This window comes from Oncorhynchus masou, chromosome 30 (assembly GCF_036934945.1).
Source record: "Oncorhynchus masou masou isolate Uvic2021 chromosome 30, UVic_Omas_1.1, whole genome shotgun sequence".
Classification (NCBI taxonomy): domain Eukaryota; kingdom Metazoa; phylum Chordata; class Actinopteri; order Salmoniformes; family Salmonidae; genus Oncorhynchus; species Oncorhynchus masou.
In genome coordinates this window covers 39223754-39246354 of record NC_088241.1, presented here as the reverse complement: position 1 = coordinate 39246354, position 22601 = coordinate 39223754, and the positions used below count along the sequence as shown (strand labels likewise).

The 22601-nt window shown below is 48.9% G+C and overlaps 1 protein-coding gene across 1 annotated transcript in view; it reads right to left on the bottom strand.

The window, feature by feature from the left end:
• The window catches only part of LOC135522617 (ribonuclease 3-like), a 149657-nt gene that overhangs the window by 58202 nt on the left and 68854 nt on the right, over positions 1–22601 (bottom strand). Inside the window, 1 exon segment of the mRNA XM_064949054.1 lies at positions 3003–3047. Within this exon segment, the coding sequence (XP_064805126.1) occupies positions 3003–3047 (45 nt within the window).

The window sequence follows — 22601 nt, the reverse complement described above, 5'->3', positions numbered from 1 at the left end:
CGCACACATTTTTTCAGTTCCGCCCACAAATTTTTTAGCTTAAAAAAATCCTTATTTAAGAGGTCCCCTTAATATACACTGATTGGAGTGGATTTCACAGGTGACATCAATAAGGGATCATAGCCTTCACCTGGATAGTCTCCGTCATGGAAAGAGCAGGTGCTCCTAATGTTTTGTACACACAGTATATATTCCATTGAGCACTGGAGAGTAGTAAATATTGCACATTGTCCCTCTGAGTTTACCTGCTTTCATTGAAGCAATATAGACTAAGCAGTGGTGGAATAGCTAGACGCCAAGTGTCAAACAGACAGAGTGGTTGGTTGCCAACTCTATATTTTAATTGGACGGCTGCTGGAAATGTCATGGTTCCGTCTTCCCACTTTAGCCCCAAAGAAGACTTTCACATCTGCCTTCCTCTTAATTAACGACAACTGTTTAAATGCCATGCGTCACCACTAACGGCATTTGACGAGTCCAGCATTCATAACACTGTATCACACAAACACATACTTTTAGTCTGGCATTTAGTTTGACACATTTTTTTATGTGGAGTTTTTCTAAGGGGATGATGGCTGGCCTGCTAGCAACGGTTCAAAAGGAAAAATCAATCATGAAAAATAAAAACAATGAGGAAAAATGACCAGGTTCAATGCGGAAGACACATTTTGGTTGAATGCATTCAGTTGTGCAACTGACTAGGTGTCCCCTTTCCATTATAAAGTGTAAATCTGAGCACATTCCAGCCCAGGTGGCTCTCTGATAGGGCTGGGAATTGCTAGGGACCTCACAATACGATATCATCCCAATACTTAGGTGGCGATACGATAAGTATTGCCATTCTCGCGATTTCCTATGTATTGAGATTTGATACTGTGATTTTATTGTAATATGTTCCAAACACACTGCTCACTATATGGCTGCTGCAGAGATACAAGAGCATGAGAAAATGAGTTTTGACCAATCAAGGAAATAAAAGTGCTGAAAACATGTTGGCCCAATATTTAAAAAGTTGGAGAACAAGCTATAGGATGAAAAATATCTGAGTTTTGGCCGCAGGTACAGCCGACTAGCGCTAGCTAACGAAGTCAAATATCAATATAATATAGTCCAAAAACAACATTGCGATAAGCAACTATCCCCCCCCATCACAACTCTGAGCACTCACAGTCCTGGCCTAAAGCTTGGAAAGTAGTCTCAGTCTCCGTATTCATACTCATTCACGCTGAACCAAAAGGGGATGTGAAGCTTGCGTTGCGTGTTGACGTGAATGACACAGTGGTAAATGATTTCGGAGAGCCGAGGGGGGTGATGAGGCAGGTGCTGGTGCAGAGAGAGAGAGCAGAGGGGAACAGGGAGGACATGAAGATGTGCATGTTGTCAACCAGGAATCGTTCTGCTCTGTTCACTTTCTCCACAGACTGACTGAGCCAGGAGCGCTGCGCAGGCAGGCAGCACTTAGCCATGGTGCTTATGCTAATGTAACACATGGGCCAACAGACACAGAGGTGCACGCACACACCATTACTACAGAACAGGATCCTGGAGATGGCTTGGCATCACCATAAGCCTGGGCCTCTTTATTGGTGAATCTCTTTCAGCAAACTAACTCCTGACGATCATCAGCCTTCATGTCCTGCCTGGAGTCAAAGAGGCACCTGGTAACCCTGTGGGCTGAGAGAGCGAAAGAGGCACCTGGTAACCCTTTAAGGTCAGAGAGAGAGCCTTTGTGCCAGATGTGGACTCTCTCTGCTAACCAACTTCACCAACATTACAAAAACAGATGTCTTAACTTAAATAATAATCTTATTGTAAATTGATTAACTCATGTTAAAGGTCATTGAAATCAAGCGTACATAAACTAAGCCAGCCACACAAGGTGAGTAGGAGAGGGAGACCACCCTGACTAACCCACAGCAGACTGAATCAGGGTGGAAATATGGAGAGATGGAAGGATGGCCTTTTGCTCCAAACCTCGTAATTACCCAGGAGTGGTCCCTCCCTGACCGCTGAGGATTGTGGGATTGACCTCAAGGCTCCACCCTGACCTCAAAGGCTGCTGGTGGGAAGGGCACGGCTGAAATTACCATCAGCTACCATCGTTAGAAGCTAGTAACAAGTCAAGAATGAGTGGCTGGAGCATTTTGGTAAAACAAAGACAATAAGTGGAACTGACACACAAAAACACAAGCACACACACACAAGCAGTGTTTGGGTCCCTGGAGGCCCCATGTGATTTGGGACTGGAGAATAATCCTGTTACACCATCTTTGATCTCTTCTTCCAAATCCTGATTTCAAACAAACATGCTCTTCACTCTACAACCCAATGTTTCTAGGCAGATCATGCAAAGCAAGGGGGAGAGAGAGAGGCAGAAAGAAAAAATTGGACAGTATGAGGAGAGAAAGAAAGAGAATCAAATATATCGAAAGAGAATAGAAGTTACAGAGCGACAGAGACGGAGCATGAAAGAGCGAGAGGGTGTCTGGGTAACAGTAAGAAAGAGAAAGAGGATTATGGAGAGCAGAAACAGCAGCTAGACAACAGAGTGAACTCGCTGGAAATGGAGTGTGTTCACACAACACACCGCCCCTGCTGCACCGATACATACGAGCCGTTTCTGCTTTAGGCACACGCCAGACACACAGACGTGTGCTACTGTCTTCTACTGTCTTAGCAGCATTTACATTGATCATATCCCACAGCAGACAGCAAAACTCATGTGGAGAGGATAACTGGAGCAGTGTGTATGTGTATGTGTGTGTGTGTGTGTGTGTGAGGAAAAGCTGTGCTCTATGGGGAGGGGGACCTTACATACACTATATATGCAAAAGTATGTGGACACCCATTCAAATGAATGGGTTTGGCAAGGTGAACATCTGTCGTTCTACCCCTGAACAAGGCAGTTATCCCACTGTTCCCCGGTAGGCCGTCATTGCATATACAATATCCAGTCTGAGCATTGCAGGGATAAACGGACAAATAGATGATTTCCAACCAACCTGCAGAGGATGGGGCGGGTAGTTGAGCCACACTTCTCGGAGGTCCTGTAGAAGGGGAGATGAGGAGAGATGGAAAGAGAGAAAGAGGGGGGAGAGAGGTTACTGAGTGAATCCTTTTTGGAGAAGCCTTCATAACTCCATGGAGGGAGATACAATAACGGAAAGTGTACCAAATGGCACCATACTGAAGTAGTGCACTAGTGCCTTTGGAAAGTAATCAGACCCCCTTTGACTTTTCCCACATTTTGTTACGTTGTAGCCTTATTCTAAAATTGATGAAATCTAAAAAATTCCGCAGCAATCTATACCCTATACCCAATAATGACAAAACAAAAACAGGTCAAGAAATTTTTACAAATTATTAAACACACAAAACAGAAATAATTAATTTACATAAGTATTCAGACCCTTTGCTTTGAGACTCGAAATTGAGCTCAGGTGCATACTGTTTCAATTGATCATCCTTGAGATGTTTCTACAACTTGAATAGAGTCCACCTCTAGTAAATGAGCCATGAGGTCGAAGGAATAGTCTGTCGAGCGCCGAGACAGGATTGTGACGAGGCACAGATCTGGGGAAGATTACCAAAATATTTCTACAGCATTGAAGTTCCCCAAGAACACAGTGGCCTCGATCACACTTAAATGGAAAAAGTTTGGAACCACAAAGACTCTTCCTAGAGCTGGCTGCCCGGACAAACTGAGAAATCGGGGGAGAAGGGCCTTGGTCAGGGAGGTAACCAAGACCATGGCCAGACGGAACCCACTCCTCAGTAAAAGGCACATGACAGCCCACTTGGAGTTTGCTAAAAGCCACCTAAAGACTCTCAGACCATGAGAAACAAGATTCTCTGGTCTGATGAAACCAAGATTGAACTCTTTGTCCTGAATGCCAGCGTCACGTCAGGACGAAACCTTGCACCATCCCTACAATGAAGAATGGTGGTAGCAGCATCAGGCTATGGGCATGTTTTCAGTGGCAGAGACTGGGAGACTAGTCAGGATCGAGGAAATGATGAACAGCGCAAAGCACAGAGAGATCCATGATGAAAACCTGCTCCAGAGCGCTCAGGACCTCAGACTGGGGCGAAGGTTCACCTACCAACAGGACAACGACCCTAAGCACACAGCCAGGACAAAGCAGGAGAGGTTCGGGACAAGTCTCTGAATGTCCTTCAAATCAAATCAAATGCCGAATACAACAGGTGAAATACTTACTTACTACAAGCCCTTAACCAACAATGCCGTTTTAATAAAATAAAATAACAAATAATTAAGGAGCAACAATAAAATAACAGTAGTGAGGCTATTTACAGGTGGTTCCAGTACAGAGTCAACGGTTAGTTGAGGTAATTGAGGTAATATATACATGTAGGTAGAGGAAAATAAACAGAGTAGCAGCCGCATAACAATAGGGGGTGGGGAAATGCAAATAGTCCAGGTAGCCATTTGATTAACTGTTCAAGCGTCTTATGGCTTAGGGGCAGAAGCTGTTTAGAAGCCTTGTAGACCTCGACTTGGCGCTCCGGTACCATTTGGTGGCTGGGGAACGTGCCAAATTTTTGGGCCTTCCTCTGATACCGCCTGGTGTACAGGTCATGATGGCAGGAAGCTTGGCTCTAGTGATGTACTGGGCCGTACGCACTACCCTCTATAGTGCCTTGTGGTCAGAGGCCGTGCAGTTGCCATACCAGGAGGTGATGCAACCAGAGGGGGAATACGCATTGTCCTGCCCTCATCACGACTGTCTTGGTGTTTGGACCATGATAGTTTGTTGGTGATGTGGACACCAAGGAACTTGAAGCTCTCAACCTGCTCCACTATAGCCCTATCGATTAGAATGGGGGCTTGCTCATTCCTCCTTTTTCTGTAGTCCACAACCATATCCTTTGTTTTGATCAGGGGAGATGATTGTGGACTACAGAAAAAGGAGGATTGAGTACAACCCCATTCTCATCGATAGGGCTGTGGTGGCCCAGCCAGAGAACGGACTTGAACTCAATCAAACTTGTCTGGAGAGATCTGAAAACAGCTATGGAGGAATGCTCCCCATCCAACCTTACAGAGCTTGCAGAAGATCTGCAGAGAAGAATAGGGGAAAATCCCCAAATACAGGTGTGCCAAGCTTGTAGCGTCAAACCCAAGAAGACCTGCGGCTGTAATCACTGCCAAAGGTGCTTTAACAAAGTACTCAGTAAAGCATCGGAATACTTAAGCAATTTTCAGTTTTTAATTTATTTTGTACCTGTTTTTGCTTTGTCATTATGGCGTATTGTGTGTTGATTGATGATGGGGGAAAAAACACAATTTAATCCATTTAGAATAAGGTTGTAACCTAACAACATTTTGAAAAAGGGGTCTGAATACGTTCTGAAGGCACTAGTGCCTTTTAAAATAGTGGACTATATAGGGAATATGGTGCCATTTCAGACACAGCCTGAAGCATCTGCTGCCTGGTGTCTGACTGACTGTGTGCATGCATCCCAAATGGCACCCTATTCCCTACATAGTGTTTTGGTCAAAAGTAGTGCACTGTGTAGGGACTAGGGTGCCATTTGAGACGCAACCTGAATGAGTCAGCAGCTTGTCATTCTGAGCACAGAGGTCTCCTCAATGACCATTAGAACACCAGGGGAAGGCACGCACACACTAAAAACACACATTTGAAAGCTCCCATCGCCCCACACTGACAGACAGTGCCCTCCTTTTCCTCGGCCTGTGGAGAGAGATATGCATTTGTGCTGTGTGTTCCTCCCGTTCGGTCACTTAGTCTCGCTGTGTGCCACGCTGCATTAACGCTGGTGAGATGGGCTGGTTGCTAGGGAGACAGGTCGTCAGGACCCAATTTGGTGTTGGTGTCATATTGGGTGAGTCATTCCAGAGAGAGACAGGGGGAGAGACAGGGGGAGAGACAGAGAAATTACAGCCGGTGACGTTGTCTGTCATAAGGGATTTCCGAAGTGGAAAAAAATATCAACCATTAAAGATAAGAACCATTCCAAGTGAGTTTGGCCAGACGGAGCATTGGGCTGGAAGATCTGGCTTAAAAATTGTCCCGATATAATTATTATTATTTATTTTTTTTACTTATGGGCAATTCACATTTTCTCTCTAAATAAGCTTTTCAGGTCAATTAAAATGTAAAATGCTGCAGGGTTCTGTATTTATTTTCTTAGTCAACCTTGTGTTCTGTTTCGTTGGGTTCTAGAACATAGCCCTGTCTTTCCTTTTTGTTCATTGATTTTACCTGTGTTAGTTACCTGGTCTCATCAGCACCTTATTTAGTTCAGTTCATACATCCTTCCGAGAGCAACTTCTCCCAACCATCCAGGAACAGTTTGGTGATGAACAATGCCTTTTCCAGCATGATGGAGCACCTTGCCATAAGGCAAAAGTGATAACGAAGTGGCTCGGGGAACAAAACATTGATATTTTGAGTCCATGGCCAGGAAACTCCCTAGACCTTAATCCCATTGAGAATTTGTGGTCAATCCTCAAGAGACAAAATAAAAATTTCAAACAAACTCCAAGCATTGATTAAGCAAGACTGGGCAGCCCTCAGTCATAATGTGGCCGAGAAGTTAATTGGCAGCATGCCAGGGCGGAGGTCTTGAAAAAGAAGGGTCAACGCTATTGACACTTTGCATCAACTTCATGTAATTGTCAATAAAAGCCTTTGACACTTATGAAATGCTCGTAACTATACTTCAGTATTCCATAGTAACATCTGACAAAAATATCTAAAGACACTGAAGCAGCAAACTTTGTGGAAATCGATATGTGTCATTCTCAAAATTGCTGGCCACGACTGTACTAAGCCTTTTCCTAGCTCGTTTGTGAGAACCAGTTAGAGCCTTCAGTCGTAGTTGTTTCACCTGCCTGTTTGCCTACCTGTGTATGACCATGATTCCTGCCAGCTGTCGAAGGCGAAATAAAGACCTGCTGTGCGCTGTGTGTGAATCTACACCCTTTTCTCCCTGAGTATTCATTACAGATACACTGCATTTTAAAACAGTCAGCAATAATCTAATGAATCCAGGGCTTGTGAAATTACCCCTATGCTAAATACAAGCCTCCCACAACCATTAACCGAGATTAACTAAGAAATTGTATTATTTTAATCAAAATAGTTTAACCTGCTTTTTTCTCCTTCTTCTTTTATTTTTACAATAATCACTGATCTGGCTTTCAAGACAGTCTTTGAAAATGGCCTTTTTGTAAAAAATAAATAAAATCAGTACCACGCATAATGCACATGAACTAATAATGACTAACTTATTGTCGCAGGCATTATAGAAAATTAACACAGTTCTCAAACAATCTCTCAAGAACAAGCCCACGTGCTCGTGAATAGCCAGCTAATCTTGTTACTTCCAGTTTAGCAAACGTGGATCTACTTGCTAGTTAAAAAGGCAGGACTGTGGAATTGTTACGAACCCACCCCTGTGTCTGTCTCCAACTGCAGCCTGTCCACTTTGTTCAGATATTGAAATCAAGTGGCCTGACTTATCTCTCACATGTATAAAACACAGACTAGACAGCTAGTATAACAGTCTTTGGGTAAAATGCTGCTAGCGGTACGGCAATTCATTAATTTGCCAGAATCAATGTTGATACTCCCGTATTAGTAGTGATGACACATAAAAGGGTATTGTCAGAGAGGATAACTTCTCAATGTGTATCGGTGTCTATTTGACCGATTCCGTTGGGCCAAACCTCAAATGCAATTTGTGAGTTGAAACAGCTTGCCAGAGGTAGAAGTGATCTTTCATCTTTGTTTTCGTGGCAGGGGGAGGGACTTGCTGTGTATGTAAACAGAGAGGAAGAGGTGAAGCGAGGGGTTTCACTCTTGACAAAATCTGTCCAAAAACAAGCCACATGTATTTCTACGGGGTTATTTTGGACGTAAACTTGTCGCCTGCCATCCCGACTTTGGGGCAACGACTACAATTGTTACGGCGGAGACATGAGCATCTCATCATTCCATTACAGATCTCTGGTGTAAATGGGAAGGTGCACACAGCACAGAGGGAGTGAAGGAGATGAGACCAAAAAGACAGCATGAGAACAAGAAGACACAAACGCACATGAAAACGAAAATAAAATAAATAAAACAAAACATTGATTCTTGCAAATACAGGCATTTGGAATATCGTGCAAAAACAAACATTCAAATTGATTTGATATATCGGCCCACCATAATGGAGCACACACACCTCAGCAACCCACCAATCATACCGTCTTCATGGCAAGGCACTGAAAAATGTATGAACGTGCTCAATATGTTTGAGCAAATGCTTCCATTCGTTTTCACATCTGTTCACGGGTAATAAGGCTGTAAGTACATATCAGGTATTGAGTCAACTTCGTATTGAGTAAGAAACCATGCATGGGTTCTTCAGCCCTGGCATCACTCAGGAGGCAAGTCAATAACACTAGAGATGCTTTCAGGTGAACACTGGACTCACACAAGACACACACCGAGACAGATGCACAGACACACACAACAGACACACACACACACACCCTCTCTTTCACTTACTCATACACACAAACTCCTGAGTGTGTAGTCTCTGATCAAGGATGTGATTAAAATGGGAACGTGGGGCGCACGCAGACCCACCAGCCACATATAGACCAGAAGCACTAATGTTTCAATTACAGGCGGCATCCCTAAGACAAGCCAGACAACAGGTTTAAATGATTACGCCCGCATCGAGAGGGGATTTAAGAATAACGTTTTCCTGACCAAGCTTGCAAGGTATAATTACAGGGGACAAATCATCAGTGGATAGCTACGGATGAGTGAATCACGGCAGTTGGAAGGAAGATGGAGATTTCTCTCTCTCTTTCTCCCACTCAGTCTCTGTCCTTCTCAAGCGCCCATCCTCTCAAGCCATCTCACTCCATCCATCTCTGTCTCACTCTGCCCGGTCTCTCTCACTCTCTCTCGCTCTGCCCGGTCTCTCTCTCGCTCTCTCTCACTCTGCCCGATCTCTCTCTCGCTCTCTCTCACTCTGCCCGATCTCTCTCTCGCTCTCTCTCACTCTGCCCGGTCTCTCTCTCGCTCGCTCTCGCTCTGCCCGGTCTCTCTCTCGCTCTGCCCGGTCTCTCTCTCGCTCTGCCCGGTCTCTCTCTCGCTCTGCCCGGTCTCTCTCTCGCTCTGCCCGGTCTCTCTCTCGCTCTGCCCGGTCTCTCTCTCGCTCTCTCTCGCTCTGCCCGGTCTCTCTCTCGCTCTGCCCGGTCTCTCTCTCGCTCTCTCTCGCTCTGCCCGGTCTCTCTCTCGCTCTGCCCGGTCTCTCTCTCGCTCTCTCTCGCTCTGCCCGGTCTCTCTCTCGCTCTCTCTCGCTCTGCCCGGTCTCTCTCTCACTCTCTCTCGCTCTGCCCGGTCTCTCTCTCGCTCTGCCCGGTCTCTCTCTCGCTCTGCCCGGTCTCGCTCTGCCCGGTCTCTCTCTCGCTCGCTCTGCCCGGTCTCTCTCTCGCTCTCTCTCGCTCTGCCCGGTCTCTCTCTCGCTCTCTCTCGCTCTGCCCGGTCTCTCTCTCGCTCTCTCTAGCTCTGCCCGGTGTCTCTCTCGCTCTGCCCGGTCTCTCTCTCGCTCTCTCTCGTTCTGCCCGGTCTCTCTCTCGCTCTGCCCGGTCTCTCTCTCGCTCTGCCCGGTCTCTCTCTCGCTCTGCCCGGTCTCTCTCTCGCTCTGCCCGGTCTCTCTCTCGCTCTGCCCGGTCTCTCTCTCGCTCTCTCTCGCTCTGCCCGGCCTCTCTCTCTCTCTCTCTCTCGATCTGCCCGGCCTCTCACTCTCTCTCGATCTGCCCGGCCTCTCACTCTCTCTCGCTCTGCCCGGTCTCTCACTCTCTCTCGCTCTGCCCGGTCTCTCACTCTCTCTCGCTCTGCCCGGTCTCTCACTCTCTCTGCCCGGTCTCTCACTCTCTCTCGCTCTGCCCGGTCTCTCACTCTCTCTCGCTCTGCCCGGTCTCTCACTCTCTCTCGCTCTGCCCGGTCTCTCACTCTCTCTCGCTCTGCCCGGTCTCTCACTCTCTCTCGCTCTGCCCGGTCTCTCACTCTCTCTCGCTCTGCCCGGTCTCCCACTCTCTCTCGCCCTGCCCGGTCTCTCACTCTCTCTCGCTCTGCCCGGTCTCACTCTCTCTCGCTCTGCCCGGTCTCTCACTCTCTCTCGCTCTGCCCGGTCTCTCTCTCCCTCTCGCTCTGCCCGGTCTCTCTCTCCCTCTCGCTCTGCCCGGTCTCTCTCTCCCTCTCGCTCTGCCCGGTCTCTCACTCTCTCTCGCTCTGCCCGGTCTCTCACTCTCTCTCGCTCTGCCCGGTCTCTCTCTCCCTCTCGCTCTGCCCGGTCTCTCTCTCTCTCGCTCTGCCCGGTCTCTCTCTCTCTCGCTCTGCCCGGTCTCTCTCTCTCTCGCTCTGCCCGGTCTCTCTCTCTCTCGCTCTGCCCGGTCTCTCTCTCTCTCTCTCGCGCTCTGCCCGGTCTCTCTCTCTCTCTCTCTCTCTCGCTCTGTCCGGCCCCTCTCTCTCTCTCGATCTGCCCGGTCTCTCTCTCCCTCTCGCTCTGCCCGGTCTCTCACTCTCTCTCGCTCTGCCCGGTCTCTCACTCTCTCTCGCTCTGCCCGGTCTCTCACTCTCTCTCGCTCTGCCCGGTCTCTCACTCTCTCTCGCTCTGCCCGGTCTCTCTCTCTCTCTCGCTCTGCCCGGTCTCACTCTCTCTCGCTCTGCCCGGTCTCACTCTCTCTCGCTCTGCCCGGTCTCTCACTCTCTCTCGCTCTGCCCGGTCTCTCTCTCTCTCGCTCTGCCCGGTCTCTCTCTCTCGCTCTGCCCGGTCTCTCTCTCTCTCGCTCTGCCCGGTCTCTCTCTCTCTCGCTCTGCCCAGTCTCTCTCTCTCTCTCTGACCAGTCACTCTCTCTCTCGCTCTGACCAGTCACTCACTCTCTCGCTCTGCCCAGTATCTCTCACTCTCTCGCTCTGCCCAGTATCTCTCACTCTCTCGCTCTGCCCGGTCTCTCACTCTCTCTCGCTCTGCCCGGTCTCTCACTCTCTCTCGCTCTGCCCGGTCTCTCTCTCTCTCTCGCTCTGCCCGGTCTCTCTCTCTCTCTCGCTCTGCCCGGTCTCTCTCTCTCTCGCTCTGCCCGGTCTCTCTCTCTCTCGCTCTGCCCGGTCTCTCTCTCTCTCGCTCTGCCCAGTCTCTCTCTCTCTCGCTCTGCCCAGTCTCTCTCTCTCTCTCGCTCTGCCCAGTCTCTCTCTCTCTCTCGCTCTGCCCGGTCTCTCTCTCTCTCCCTCTCTCTCGCTCTGCCCAGCCTCTCTCTCTCTCTCGCTCTGCCCAGCCACTCTCTCTCTCGCTCTGCCCAGCCTCTCTCTCTCTCGCTCTGCCCAGCCTCTCTCTCTCTCGCTCTGCCCAGCCTCTCTCTCTCTCGCTCTGCCCAGCCTCTCTCTCTCTCTCGCTCTGACAAGCCTCTCTCCCTCTCTCGCTCTGCCCAGCCTCTCTCTCTCTCTCGCTCTGCCCAGCCTCTCTCTCTCTCGCTCTGCCCAGCCCCTCTCTCTCTCTCGCTCTGCCCAGCCCCTCTCTCTCTCTCGCTCTGCCCAGCCTCTCTCTCTCTCGCTCTGCCCAGCCTCTCTCTCTCTCTCTCGCTCTGCCAAGCCTCTCTCCCTCTCTCGCTCTGCCCAGCCTCTCTCTCTCTCTCTCGCTCTGCCCAGCCTCTCTCTCTCTCGCTCTGCCCAGCCCCTCTCTCTCTCTCTCGCTCTGCCCAGCCCCCTCTCTCTCTCGCTCTGCCCAGCCCCTCTCTCTCTCTCGCTCTGCCCAGCCCCTCTCTCTCTCTCGCTCTGCCCAGCCTCTCTCTCTCTCGCTCTTCCCAGCCTCTCTCTCTCTCGCTCTGCCCAGCCTCTCTCTCTCTCGCTCTGCCCAGCCTCTCTCTCTCTCGCTCTGCCCAGCCTCTCTCTCTCTCTCGCTCTGCCCAGCCTCTCTCTCTCTCGCTCTGCCCAGCCTCTCTCTCTCTCTCTCGCTCTGCCCAGCCTCTCTCTCTCTCTCTCGCTCTGCCCAGCCTCTCTCTCTCTCTCGCTCTGCCCAGCCTCTCTCTCTCGCTCTGCCCAGCCTCTCTCTCTCTCTCGCTCTGCCCAGTCTCTCTCTCTCTCTCGCTCTGCCCAGTCTCTCTCTTTCTCGCTCTGCCCAGTCTCTCTCTTTCTCGCTCTGCCCAGTCTCTCTCTTTCTCGCTCTGCCCAGTCTCTCTCTTTCTCGCTCTGCCCAGTCTCTCTCTCTCTCCCTCACTCTGCCCGGTCTCACTCTGCCCGTCTCACTCTCTCTCCCTCACTCTTCCCGGTCTCTCTCTCTCGCTCTCTTTCTCTCACTCACTCTCGCTTACTCTGCCTGGTCTCTCTCGCTCTCACACACTCTGCCTGGTCTCTCTCTCTCTCTCTCTCGCTCACTCTGCCCGGTCTCTCTCAATTCAATTCGAGTTTATTGACATGGCAAGTTCATTACTACTTACATTGTAATATATAAATATATTTATATATAAATAAATGGTGGGACCAACAGCAATAATAATAGTAGTAGTGGTCATGGGATTACCATTAACAACAACTACAACAACAATATGAATGAGAACAACAATACATTAAAGGAATGGTAGTGGACCAGTGTCAACATGACTGAGAAGACAGTCACTCTCTCATGACTGAGAAGACACATGACATGGTATGTAAGACAAAACAAAACGGGAAATATTATCGACATTACTTTGCACTTTTCACTGGTTGTCCCTCAGGTTGTGGCAGGAGGACACATATTTGGCTGCCAAAACTGCACATTTTGGCTTTTCACCCAATAAATATTAGATTTTTATAGTTTCAAATTCTTTGTATTGAATTATAATTTTGGGAAAGAATTATTCTCTTAGGTCTGAGTATTTGTCACAGTGTAATAGGAAATGCAGCTCTGTCTCTACCTCTCCCCTGGAGCAGAGTGAGCACAGCCTGTCCTCTCTGGGCAGCCAGGTTTGTCTGATGACCGGTCTCTATAGCCAGACTCACTGAGTCTGTACCTAGTCAATGTTTTCTATCAGTCACAGTGGTCAGATAGTCTGCCACCATGTACTGTCTGTTTAGAGCCAAATAGCATTGAAGTTTACTTTGATTTTTTTGTGGTGTCTTTCCAATAGGTGATATATTTTTTCTTTTTGTTTTGTGATGATTTGGTTGGGCCACATTTTCTGAGTGCTGTCCTGAGACTCTATGGGGTTGGTTTGGGTTGGTGAACTGAGCCTCAGAACCAGCTAGCTGAGGGGACTCTTCTCTTTTTTCATCCCTTGGCATTGTAGAGTTGTGTGATGGAATGTTTTGGGGTCACTTGTTTTTAGGTGGTTGTAAAAATTTGATGGCTCTTTTTTCTATTCGAATGAGGAGGGGGTATTGACAATTCCCCCCCCCCCCCTCTCTCTCACACACACTCTCTCTCACACTCTGCCCCGTCTATCTCTCACACTCTGCCCGGTCACTCCCGGTGTCTCACTCTGCCCGGTCTCTCTCTCACACTCTGCCCGGTCACTCCCGGTGTCTCACTCTGCCCGGTCACTCCCGGTGTCTCACTCTGCCCGGTCTCTCCCGGTGTCTCACTCTGCCCGGTCTCTCCCGGTGTCTCACTCTGCCCGGCCTCTCACTCTGCCCGGCGTCTCACTCTGCCCGGCGTCTCACTCTGCCCGGCGTCTCACTCTGCCCGGCGTCTCACTCTGCCCGGTCTCTCCTGGTGTCTCACGCTGCCCGGTGTCTCACACTGCCCGGTCTCTCCCGGTGTCTCACTCTGCCCGGTCACTCCCGGTGTCTCACGCTGCCCGCTGTCTCACGCTGCCCGGTCTCTCCCGGCCTCTCACTCTGCCCGGCCTCTCACTCTGCCCGGCCTCTCACTCTGCCCGGCCTCTCACTCTGCCCGGCCTCTCACTCTGCCCGGCCTCTCACTCTGCCCGGTCTCTCCCGGTGTCTCACTCTGCCCGGTCACTCCCGGTGTCTCACGCTGCCCGGTCTCTCCCGGTGTCTCACGCTGCCCGGTGTCTCACGCTGTCTCACGCTGCCCGGTCTCTCCCGGCCTCTCACTCTGCCCGGCCTCTCACTCTGCCCGGCCTCTCACTCTGCCCGGCCTCTCACTCTGCCCGGCCTCTCACTCTGCCCGGCCTCTCACTCTGCCCGGCGTCTCACTCTGCCCGGCGTCTCACTCTGCCCGGCGTCTCACTCTGCCCGGCGTCTCACTCTGCCCGGCGTCTCACTCTGCCCGGCGTCTCACTCTGCCCGGCGTCTCACTCTGCCCGGCGTCTCACTCTGCCCGGCGTCTCACTCTGCCCAGCGTCTCACTCTGCCCAGTGTCTCTCCCGGTGTCTCACGCTGCCCGGTCTCTCCCGGTGTCTCACGCTGCCCGGTGTCTCACGCTGCCCGGTCTCTCCCGGTGTCTCACGCTGCCCGGTCTCTCCCGGTGTCTCACGCTGCCCGGTCTCTCCCGGTGTCTCACGCTGCCCGGTGTCTCACGCTGCCCGGTCTCTCCCGGTGTCTCACGCTGCCCGGCGTCTCACGCTGCCCGGCGTCTCACGCTGCCCGGCGTCTCACGCTGCCCGGCGTCTCACGCTGCCCGGCGTCTCACGCTGCCCGGCGTCTCACGCTGCCCGGCGTCTCACTCTGCCCGGCGTCTCACTCTGCCCGGCGTCTCACTCTGCCCGGCGTCTCACTCTGCCCGGTCTCTCCCGGCGTCTCACGCTGCCCGGTCTCTCCCGGCGTCTCACGCTGCCCGGTCTCGCCCGGCGTCTCACTCTGCCCGGTCTCGCCCGGCCTCTCACTCTGCCCGGTCTCTGCCCGGTCTCTCCCGGTGCCTCACTCTGCCCGGTCTCTCCCGGTGCCTCACTCTGCCCGGTCTCTCCCGGTGCCTCACTCTGCCCGGTCTCTCCCGGTGCCTCACTCTGCCCGGTCTCTCCCGGTGCCTCACGCTGCCCGGTCTCTCCCGGTGCCTCACGCTGCCCGGTCTCTCCCGGTGCCTCACGCTGCCCGGTCTCTCCCGGTGCCTCACTCTGCCCGGTCTCTCCCGGTGCCTCACTCTGCCCGGTGCCTCACTCTGCCCGGTCTCTCCCGGTGCCTCACTCTGCCCGGTCTCTCCCGGTGCCTCACTCTGCCCGGTCTCTCCCGGTGCCTCACTCAGCCCGGTCTCTCCCGGTGCCTCACGCTGCCCGGTCTCTCCCGGTGCCTCACGCTGCCCGGTCTCTCCCGGTGTCTCACGCTGCCCGGTCTCTCCCGGTGCCTCACTCTGCCCGGTCTCTCCCGGTGCCTCACTCTGCCCGGTGCCTCACTCTGCCCGGTGCCTCACTCTGCCCGGTGCCTCACTCTGCCCGGTGCCTCACTCTGCCCGGTGCCTCACTCTGCCCGTCTCACTGACCATCTCAGTCTCGCTCTCCAAATTAAACTGACGCAAACGCACAACTATTTGAATCACAATGACTTCATGAGTTTTGTTTTTTTAAGTAAAAGAAAACAGGCTGAGTGAACAAGTAAAACCTGTTGAAGATGTCATAGGACTCAATAAATGGTGCCCTCTCTAACCCACAGAGAATCAATCTCCCATGATGACCCATTCATTCATTTCACTAAGACAAAGTCTCAGCACATTGTGCGAGCAAACACACACAAATGCACACTCCAACACGGCTCCTATCAATCACGCTGGCTGGGACCTCCTGGGATTACTGGACATCCATGATTGGGATGCCTTGTCTCTCTGCTACTCTCACTCACTACCCTCTCTCTCCCCATATCAATCTATATCTTTATATACTTCTCGCTCTCTCTCCCTCCCTCCTCTCACGCTCTACCACTCTTTCTAGCGGTCCCACTCTTTCCCTCTCTCTGGGGGATAGAGGACCCTGACAAATGAGTCTCCTGCTACTGGCTGTCAATCAATACATCAAACTACAGTTTAGAGCCAGTTCAAACCACAACTGTAGATCAATAACTGTAGATCAATAACAATTAATGGGAGAACATAGATGGTCAGTATAAGTTTTCAGAGGAAACCAGAATGGTGAGAAACAACCCTCAAACGTATGTTTTCTTTTTTTTAATTGAATTTAGATATGAATTGTGATGAAGAGTTAGGATGAAGTGGAAGTCAAATGTCCATCAGACCCTATGTACAAAGTTTTTTATTGGTTAAATCTTTCATACAACTTATGGTTGTGAACAGGACCCATTTGTGAGTCTTTTTGTAGCTGTACAGTGTGGCGTACCTAAAGCCAATGAAAAAGCAAACCTACACACAACTTCCTCAACTAGAAAAGAAGAATAGCACCAACCCCGGAGAGAGATGTTGATTGTGTCTGAAGAAACATACAAACCCAAACCATTTTCAACAAACACAAATTCAGAATAAGGAACATTCTGAAAAGTACTGCAGACACATGTTTTTTTTTTCTCAACCTGAGGTGAAAAGGAAAAAGAGAGGAAGCCAGAAAAAAAAACTACAACATGAATTGAGGGAGAGGGATGGAGAGAGTGCACTCCAGTACAGTTGGACGTGGGTAGACATTAGTCATTTCCTGAGTCCCAAATAGCACCCTATCCCCTATATAATGCACTCGTTTGTGATCAAAAGTAGTACACTATATAGGGAATAGGGTGCCATTTGAGACTTAACCATTGGGTATTCTAAAGGGAAAAAAAGCTCACTTATGTAGCACGGGGCTAAATCAATTGCGATAGATGCAGGCTGTGGTGACGGTGAGTGTGAGGAAGCCATTTATTTTCTCCCCCTAGCTCGGCTTGGCGCTGTTAGCTGGCTGAGGTAGTGGAGTGGAACTGCCAGAGCGCCAGCCCGCTTCTACCTGTGTGTCTGTGTGTGTGTGTGTGTGTGTGTGTGTGTGTGTGTGTTCAGCCCCGTCTTCAGCGTGCAAGCCTAGCACACTCTACTGGTAGCCTATGCCCAGTAACCAAGTAGCACAGGTTAAAATACTGGTGGATAAACAATCTAAATACAATGTGTGATATTGTGATACATTGATTAGACAGGGATGTTTTAATGTGCTCAACTCTCATGCCCTGTATGTATTATTATAAGGGAATCAATTTGATCATTGCCCATAGGGTTTTCAGGCCTTTCCCCAAAGTGGACATTTAAATCAGCAGACGTGACAACTCAAAAGCTTAAAATCGAGAGAAAAAAAATTGACCGGCGGGTTAGATTCTGCTGTTTTTTTTTTAGATACCACTCCATTCCAAACCACTCAAAACATAGCATCTTTCCAATCAGTGTGGCCGTGGAGAGGTGAAGGCTGCCTGTTGCTGCTCTTCAAAACCAAACAAAAGCTCTAGCAGATCGCTGTGGCAACCACTGTTGTCACGGCAACCCCTGGCACGTTTTCCTAGGACGGCGGTGACAATAGGCAACAGTGGATTAGCCTATGGGCAGTGAGTGTGATCATCATGATGGTGATGGCCACTTCTACAAGAACGGAGCAGAACGGCATGCATCTCAACAGTATCCAACACAGTAACCTCTGTGTGTGTGTGTGGGCTGAGAACACCGCAGGTATGTCTGTCTAGAGAGGCACTTCCTTCCTAAAACTGTAAGATGGCATAATAAACTCAAACTACTCCTCTCTCTTAGTTCATTACAAAATTCACATCTAGATATTTCACAGGTTCCCTATTGGGAGTTTGATTTTCCTGTATTGCAACATAGTGCTGTTATTAAGAAACTAGTGGAAGGCAAGGTGTTGTATAAAAAAAACAGTTGTGTAACTCTCTGTGTGAACCGCGCATGGATGTCAAACCAATTAGGGATTCATATTAAACCCACTATGGATCTTATCCGAGTCCCAAATGGTATCATAATCCCTAAGTAGGATTACTTTTGGGCACAATCAGGGCCCATTGGGATGGCCTGTATAGGGAGCCATTTGGGACGCAAATATTTTGTTTAGGTCTGTAAAACAACTGGTGTGGGCCTGAAGTTCTCCGGCCATAATAGCACATTGTGGAATTGACAGCAGAGAAACAGAGAGAGGAAGATAGCTTGAGAATTAGAGTGGGATAAACCTGGATTTTTTTCCCACAGGGTCTTACTCAGAAAAGTATTCTCTACAACAGAACCATCAATCCAAATAAAAACATCAAGCGTACATTACATTTTGACAGAATTACCTGGAAAGGATTCTTATTGCAAAGACTGCCAAAGACCACTCAGCAGAACAACCAGCAGAAAAAGCCACCCAACCTGCAATGGAGTCTGTCGCTACTTCCAAGGACAATAAAGATATGACAATAATCTCTAAATATCTTATTATAAGATATCTTACTATATGAAGACCCGAATGCTTAGTTAGGACTGGACAGACGCACTGGCACCAACTACAATTTTCACTGAGATGTGAATGCCCTTGAATACAACAATGGCAACAGCAGAGCACTGCAATCTCCCCCCACCCAAATGAAGAGGCTTGACACGCCCATGCAGAGGCCATCAAAATACATTAACGCCAGATGATTTTGTTTTTATGCTGCACGTAAAAAGTACAAAGACATGCTCCTCAAGGAAAATCCAGAGAGTGACACTATTTTCTGACTGTTACGGCAATGGAAACGTAAGCAACCTCATTTTCCACACAGACACGCCCCTGGCATGTCAAGAGAGAGGGTATTAACCCAGGGTGGAAACTCAGAATACTGGACATTGAGGACACAGAGACAGCCAGTATCAACCTGTACACGCCTGGAAGAGTAATGGTGCAGGGCAACCGCAAACCGTTTCAGCACGACTTTTACAAGATCAAAGAGGGAGCGCAGCAGGAAAAGCTCACCCCTGGTGACGACCCCTCCATCCTGAGTAGGTCAGGTCACACCCCCTCCTCAAAAGCCCAACAGATGAGCAGCCCCAAGAGAATCACCCCTTCAGAACTGAGCAGATCCAAAAACAGCACTGCTCCTGCATTGATGAGGGAGATGGAGCTGGTAGAGCTCAAACAGCAATTCAACACATTTCAGACAGACCACCACAACAACAACATCCACTCAACCAGACCCAGAAAGCTGAAGAGGGAGAAAGACGTGTCTTCAGTCTGGACTGTGGTGATAAAACTCCCACAGGATGGAGAGGAAAATGAACAACTCATGAGAGAGCAGTCCATCCCCCAAGAGAAGCCAACAGAACAGCCCACTTCAGACACCAACCACAGGCAGGACAGACATGATCCACCAACCCCCCCCCCCACACACACACCCTGTCAGCCATCCTAGCAACCCCCACACCCAATTTCAAATGGGAAATTTGTGCAGGGAAACTCATTCCTAAACACTAAGTGGCTAAACTGTGGTGTCCAAACACCCGGTGTGTCCTGGAGCTGCACATAATTCACACAGGCACAAACGACCTGAGGGCCCAGCAGTAAAGGGTTGCCACGAAACTATATTGCCACCATACAGTGGGTCAATGTAAGAATTTCCCGTGACTGTGCCTCAAAACTAGGGATGCACGATATAATCGGTAAACATATCGGAATCGGCTAAAACTTCACTGCTCGACATGTATGATGAAATCCCCATTGAGACCGAACAAATGAACAACGAAACGTTTTACTGGTAATGGGGACATATGTAAATGCCAACAAAATAACTTTTTGGTCAGTGTGTGTGTGTGTTTCAACTATTTAACTATACTAGAATGCTTAAAAGGCCGCTAAAAATGTTAAATAACGGTATCATTTTTTTGGGCAAGGAAAATATCGGATATCAGACAAAATTGCCCTACTCGAAACCCAATGTTTACCTAGCCCATTACCGCTCCCTGAAATTGGACAGCCTCTACAACCAGGTACACCTCTACAAGGCCACAGTCACCACCTTTGCCAGGACACTGAAAGACATTGTTGGGGTTTTTATGGCACTCTAGTCCACATGACTGGAGGAAGGAAATTATTATAGTAGATTACATGCGGACTAGATCGGGCGCTCGTGTGCGTCTGCTTACGCCATCGCTCGCATGTTGATTTTATTCATCCACACCAGGCGCGATCAGGACACGCAGGCTGAAATATTAAAACGAACTATATTCATTTGGGGACAGGTCGAAAAGCATTAAACATTCATGGCAATTTAGCAGCGCGGACCTCAACATGACAGCCACACTTATGCCCAGGCTGTGAACGGGCAAACATGCCCTATCCGACTCCGACACCCAACCAAGACCCAACCTGCAACCTTAGAGACATTCACTAGACGCTCAGCTCAAACCTAATGTTTTGAAAGTAAACCACACGAATAACAACACTGGACACTACGGAACACAAAGCTTTTACTGTCTCATGCTATATACAAGGTCTGGGGTCAGCTGCCTTTGGCCAAAAGAGCAGGAACCCAGAAATACTGACATTGTTATCCTACAAGAAACATGGTATAGAGGAGATGGACCACCTGGTTGCCCTCTAGGTTACAGAGAGCTGGTAGTCCCATCCACCAAACTACCAGGAGTGAAACAGGGACGGGACTCAAGGGGTATGCTAATTTGGTATACATCAGACATAACCCACTATTACATTAATTAAAACAGGAGCATTTCACATCTGGTTAGAAATAAATAAGAAAAATGTCCCGTGTGCTACCTAGTGGGGGAGATGAACAATTTCCAGAACGAAGGACATGTACTAATCTGTGGCGACAGAAATTCCAGAAATGACACTCTCAGCACACAGAGAGACAAACACCTACCTGTACATGACAGCATTCCCTCCCCAATATGCCCCCCTAGATATAACCATGACAAAACAACCAACAAATACAGGTCTGTCGCACGTTGGGTCAGTACATAGTCAATGGTAGGCTTCGAGGGGACACCTACGGTGGGTATACCTATAGGTGGGCTCACCTCTTGGCAGTAGTACTGTAAACTACTTTATCACTGACCTTAACCCAGTCTCTCAGAGCATTTACAGTCAGCCCACTGACACCCCTATAAGTCGCTCTGGATAAGAGCGTCTGCTAAATGACTTAAATGTAAATGTAATGTATGTTGTGTACAATGCAAAACCCCAAACAATACATTTAGGACAATAACCGTTAGTTATCAAAATCCAGAAAAGAGCTGTTCAGTTCTCAAACCACCTAAAAGCAAGTGATGCCAACACATTCCACAACAAAGCCCTCACTACAGAGATATGAACCTAAAGAGTCTCCTCAGCCAGCTGATTCTGGGGCTCTGTTCACAAACACACCCGACAGAGCTCATGGACAGCAAGACAACTATTTGACACACTGGAAAAATCTATCAAAAGAACTGAGCAAATTGGAATGCTACCTGGCCCTAAAAGAGTGCACAGTGGCAAAATACCTGACCAATAACTGACCCCAAATTAAGAAAATCCTTAACTACGTTTCAATAGCATAGCCTCTCTTTTGAAATAGGCAGATTTGGCTCGAGAGAAGACAGGCCATGTGCACACTGCCCACATAATGAGTTGGAAACTGAGCTGCACTTCCTAAACTCCTGCCAAATGTATGACTACCTTAGAGATACATATTTCCCACAGATCACACGGACCCACAAATAATTTGAAAACAAATTAAACATTGATAAACTTCCATATCTGTTAGGCAAAGTACCGCTGTGTGCAATCACAGCAGTGCGTTGCCATGACAAAACGGCAAACTGTGGAGCACAACTATTTACATTGCTGATAATACTGTATAACACTTGAAATCTATATAATTTTAAAACCTTCGTGAGCAATGTTTACTGTTTTTTGTTGATGTTGTGTTGCGTCTTCGCACTTTGGTTTATTTAACTTCTTTTGGAAATGTAATCACGTTTCCCATGCCAATAACAGCCCATTGAATTGAATTGAATTGAGAGAGAGAGCGAGAGCGAGAGCGAGTGTGGTGAGTGAATTGACAGAGTATAAGCCCTGAGCATCCATGTGTGAATTTAACACCACTCTGAACAGACACAACCCTCAGAGGGCAGAGAACACCACATGCAGAGAAATGGAGAGGCCTTCAGCTTGACACCTTACACTCGTCCCAAACAGCACCCTATTCCCTACCTAGTGCACTACTTTAGACCAGAGCCCTATGGGTTTCTCTATGGGACCTGGTCAGAACTAGTGCACTAAATAAGCAATTGGGGGCCATTTGGGACGCATCCTCTTCTCATAACTTTGGTAATGTGGTGTGTACAGATAATTTGGGAATGTTAAGTTTGACAAGAGTTTTCTGTAACGGTTATGGCTGACAAAGTGGAAATCTTTGTCTTATTGTTCCGCCCTGTGGAATACTCAGCTCCTGGTGGGGAAGACAATGCTATTTTAAACTACTGCACATTTAAATGATCCTTCACTCTCATTTCTCATACTCCCTCAATTAATTCTATACCCCCTTCCTCCCTCACTACTTCCAGAAATCTCTCCCTCTCCTCTCACACCCCATCTCCCCTGACAGCAGTGAAACCAACACCTGTGTTATCAGTCCAATCATAATTTAGACTGACTATATAAGAGAGAGAAAGTGTGTGTGTGTGTGTACTATTTAGACTATTGCTATGAGAGAGAAACAGAACACAGTCGGCAGTGTCCTGCTGCTTATAGCCAAGGG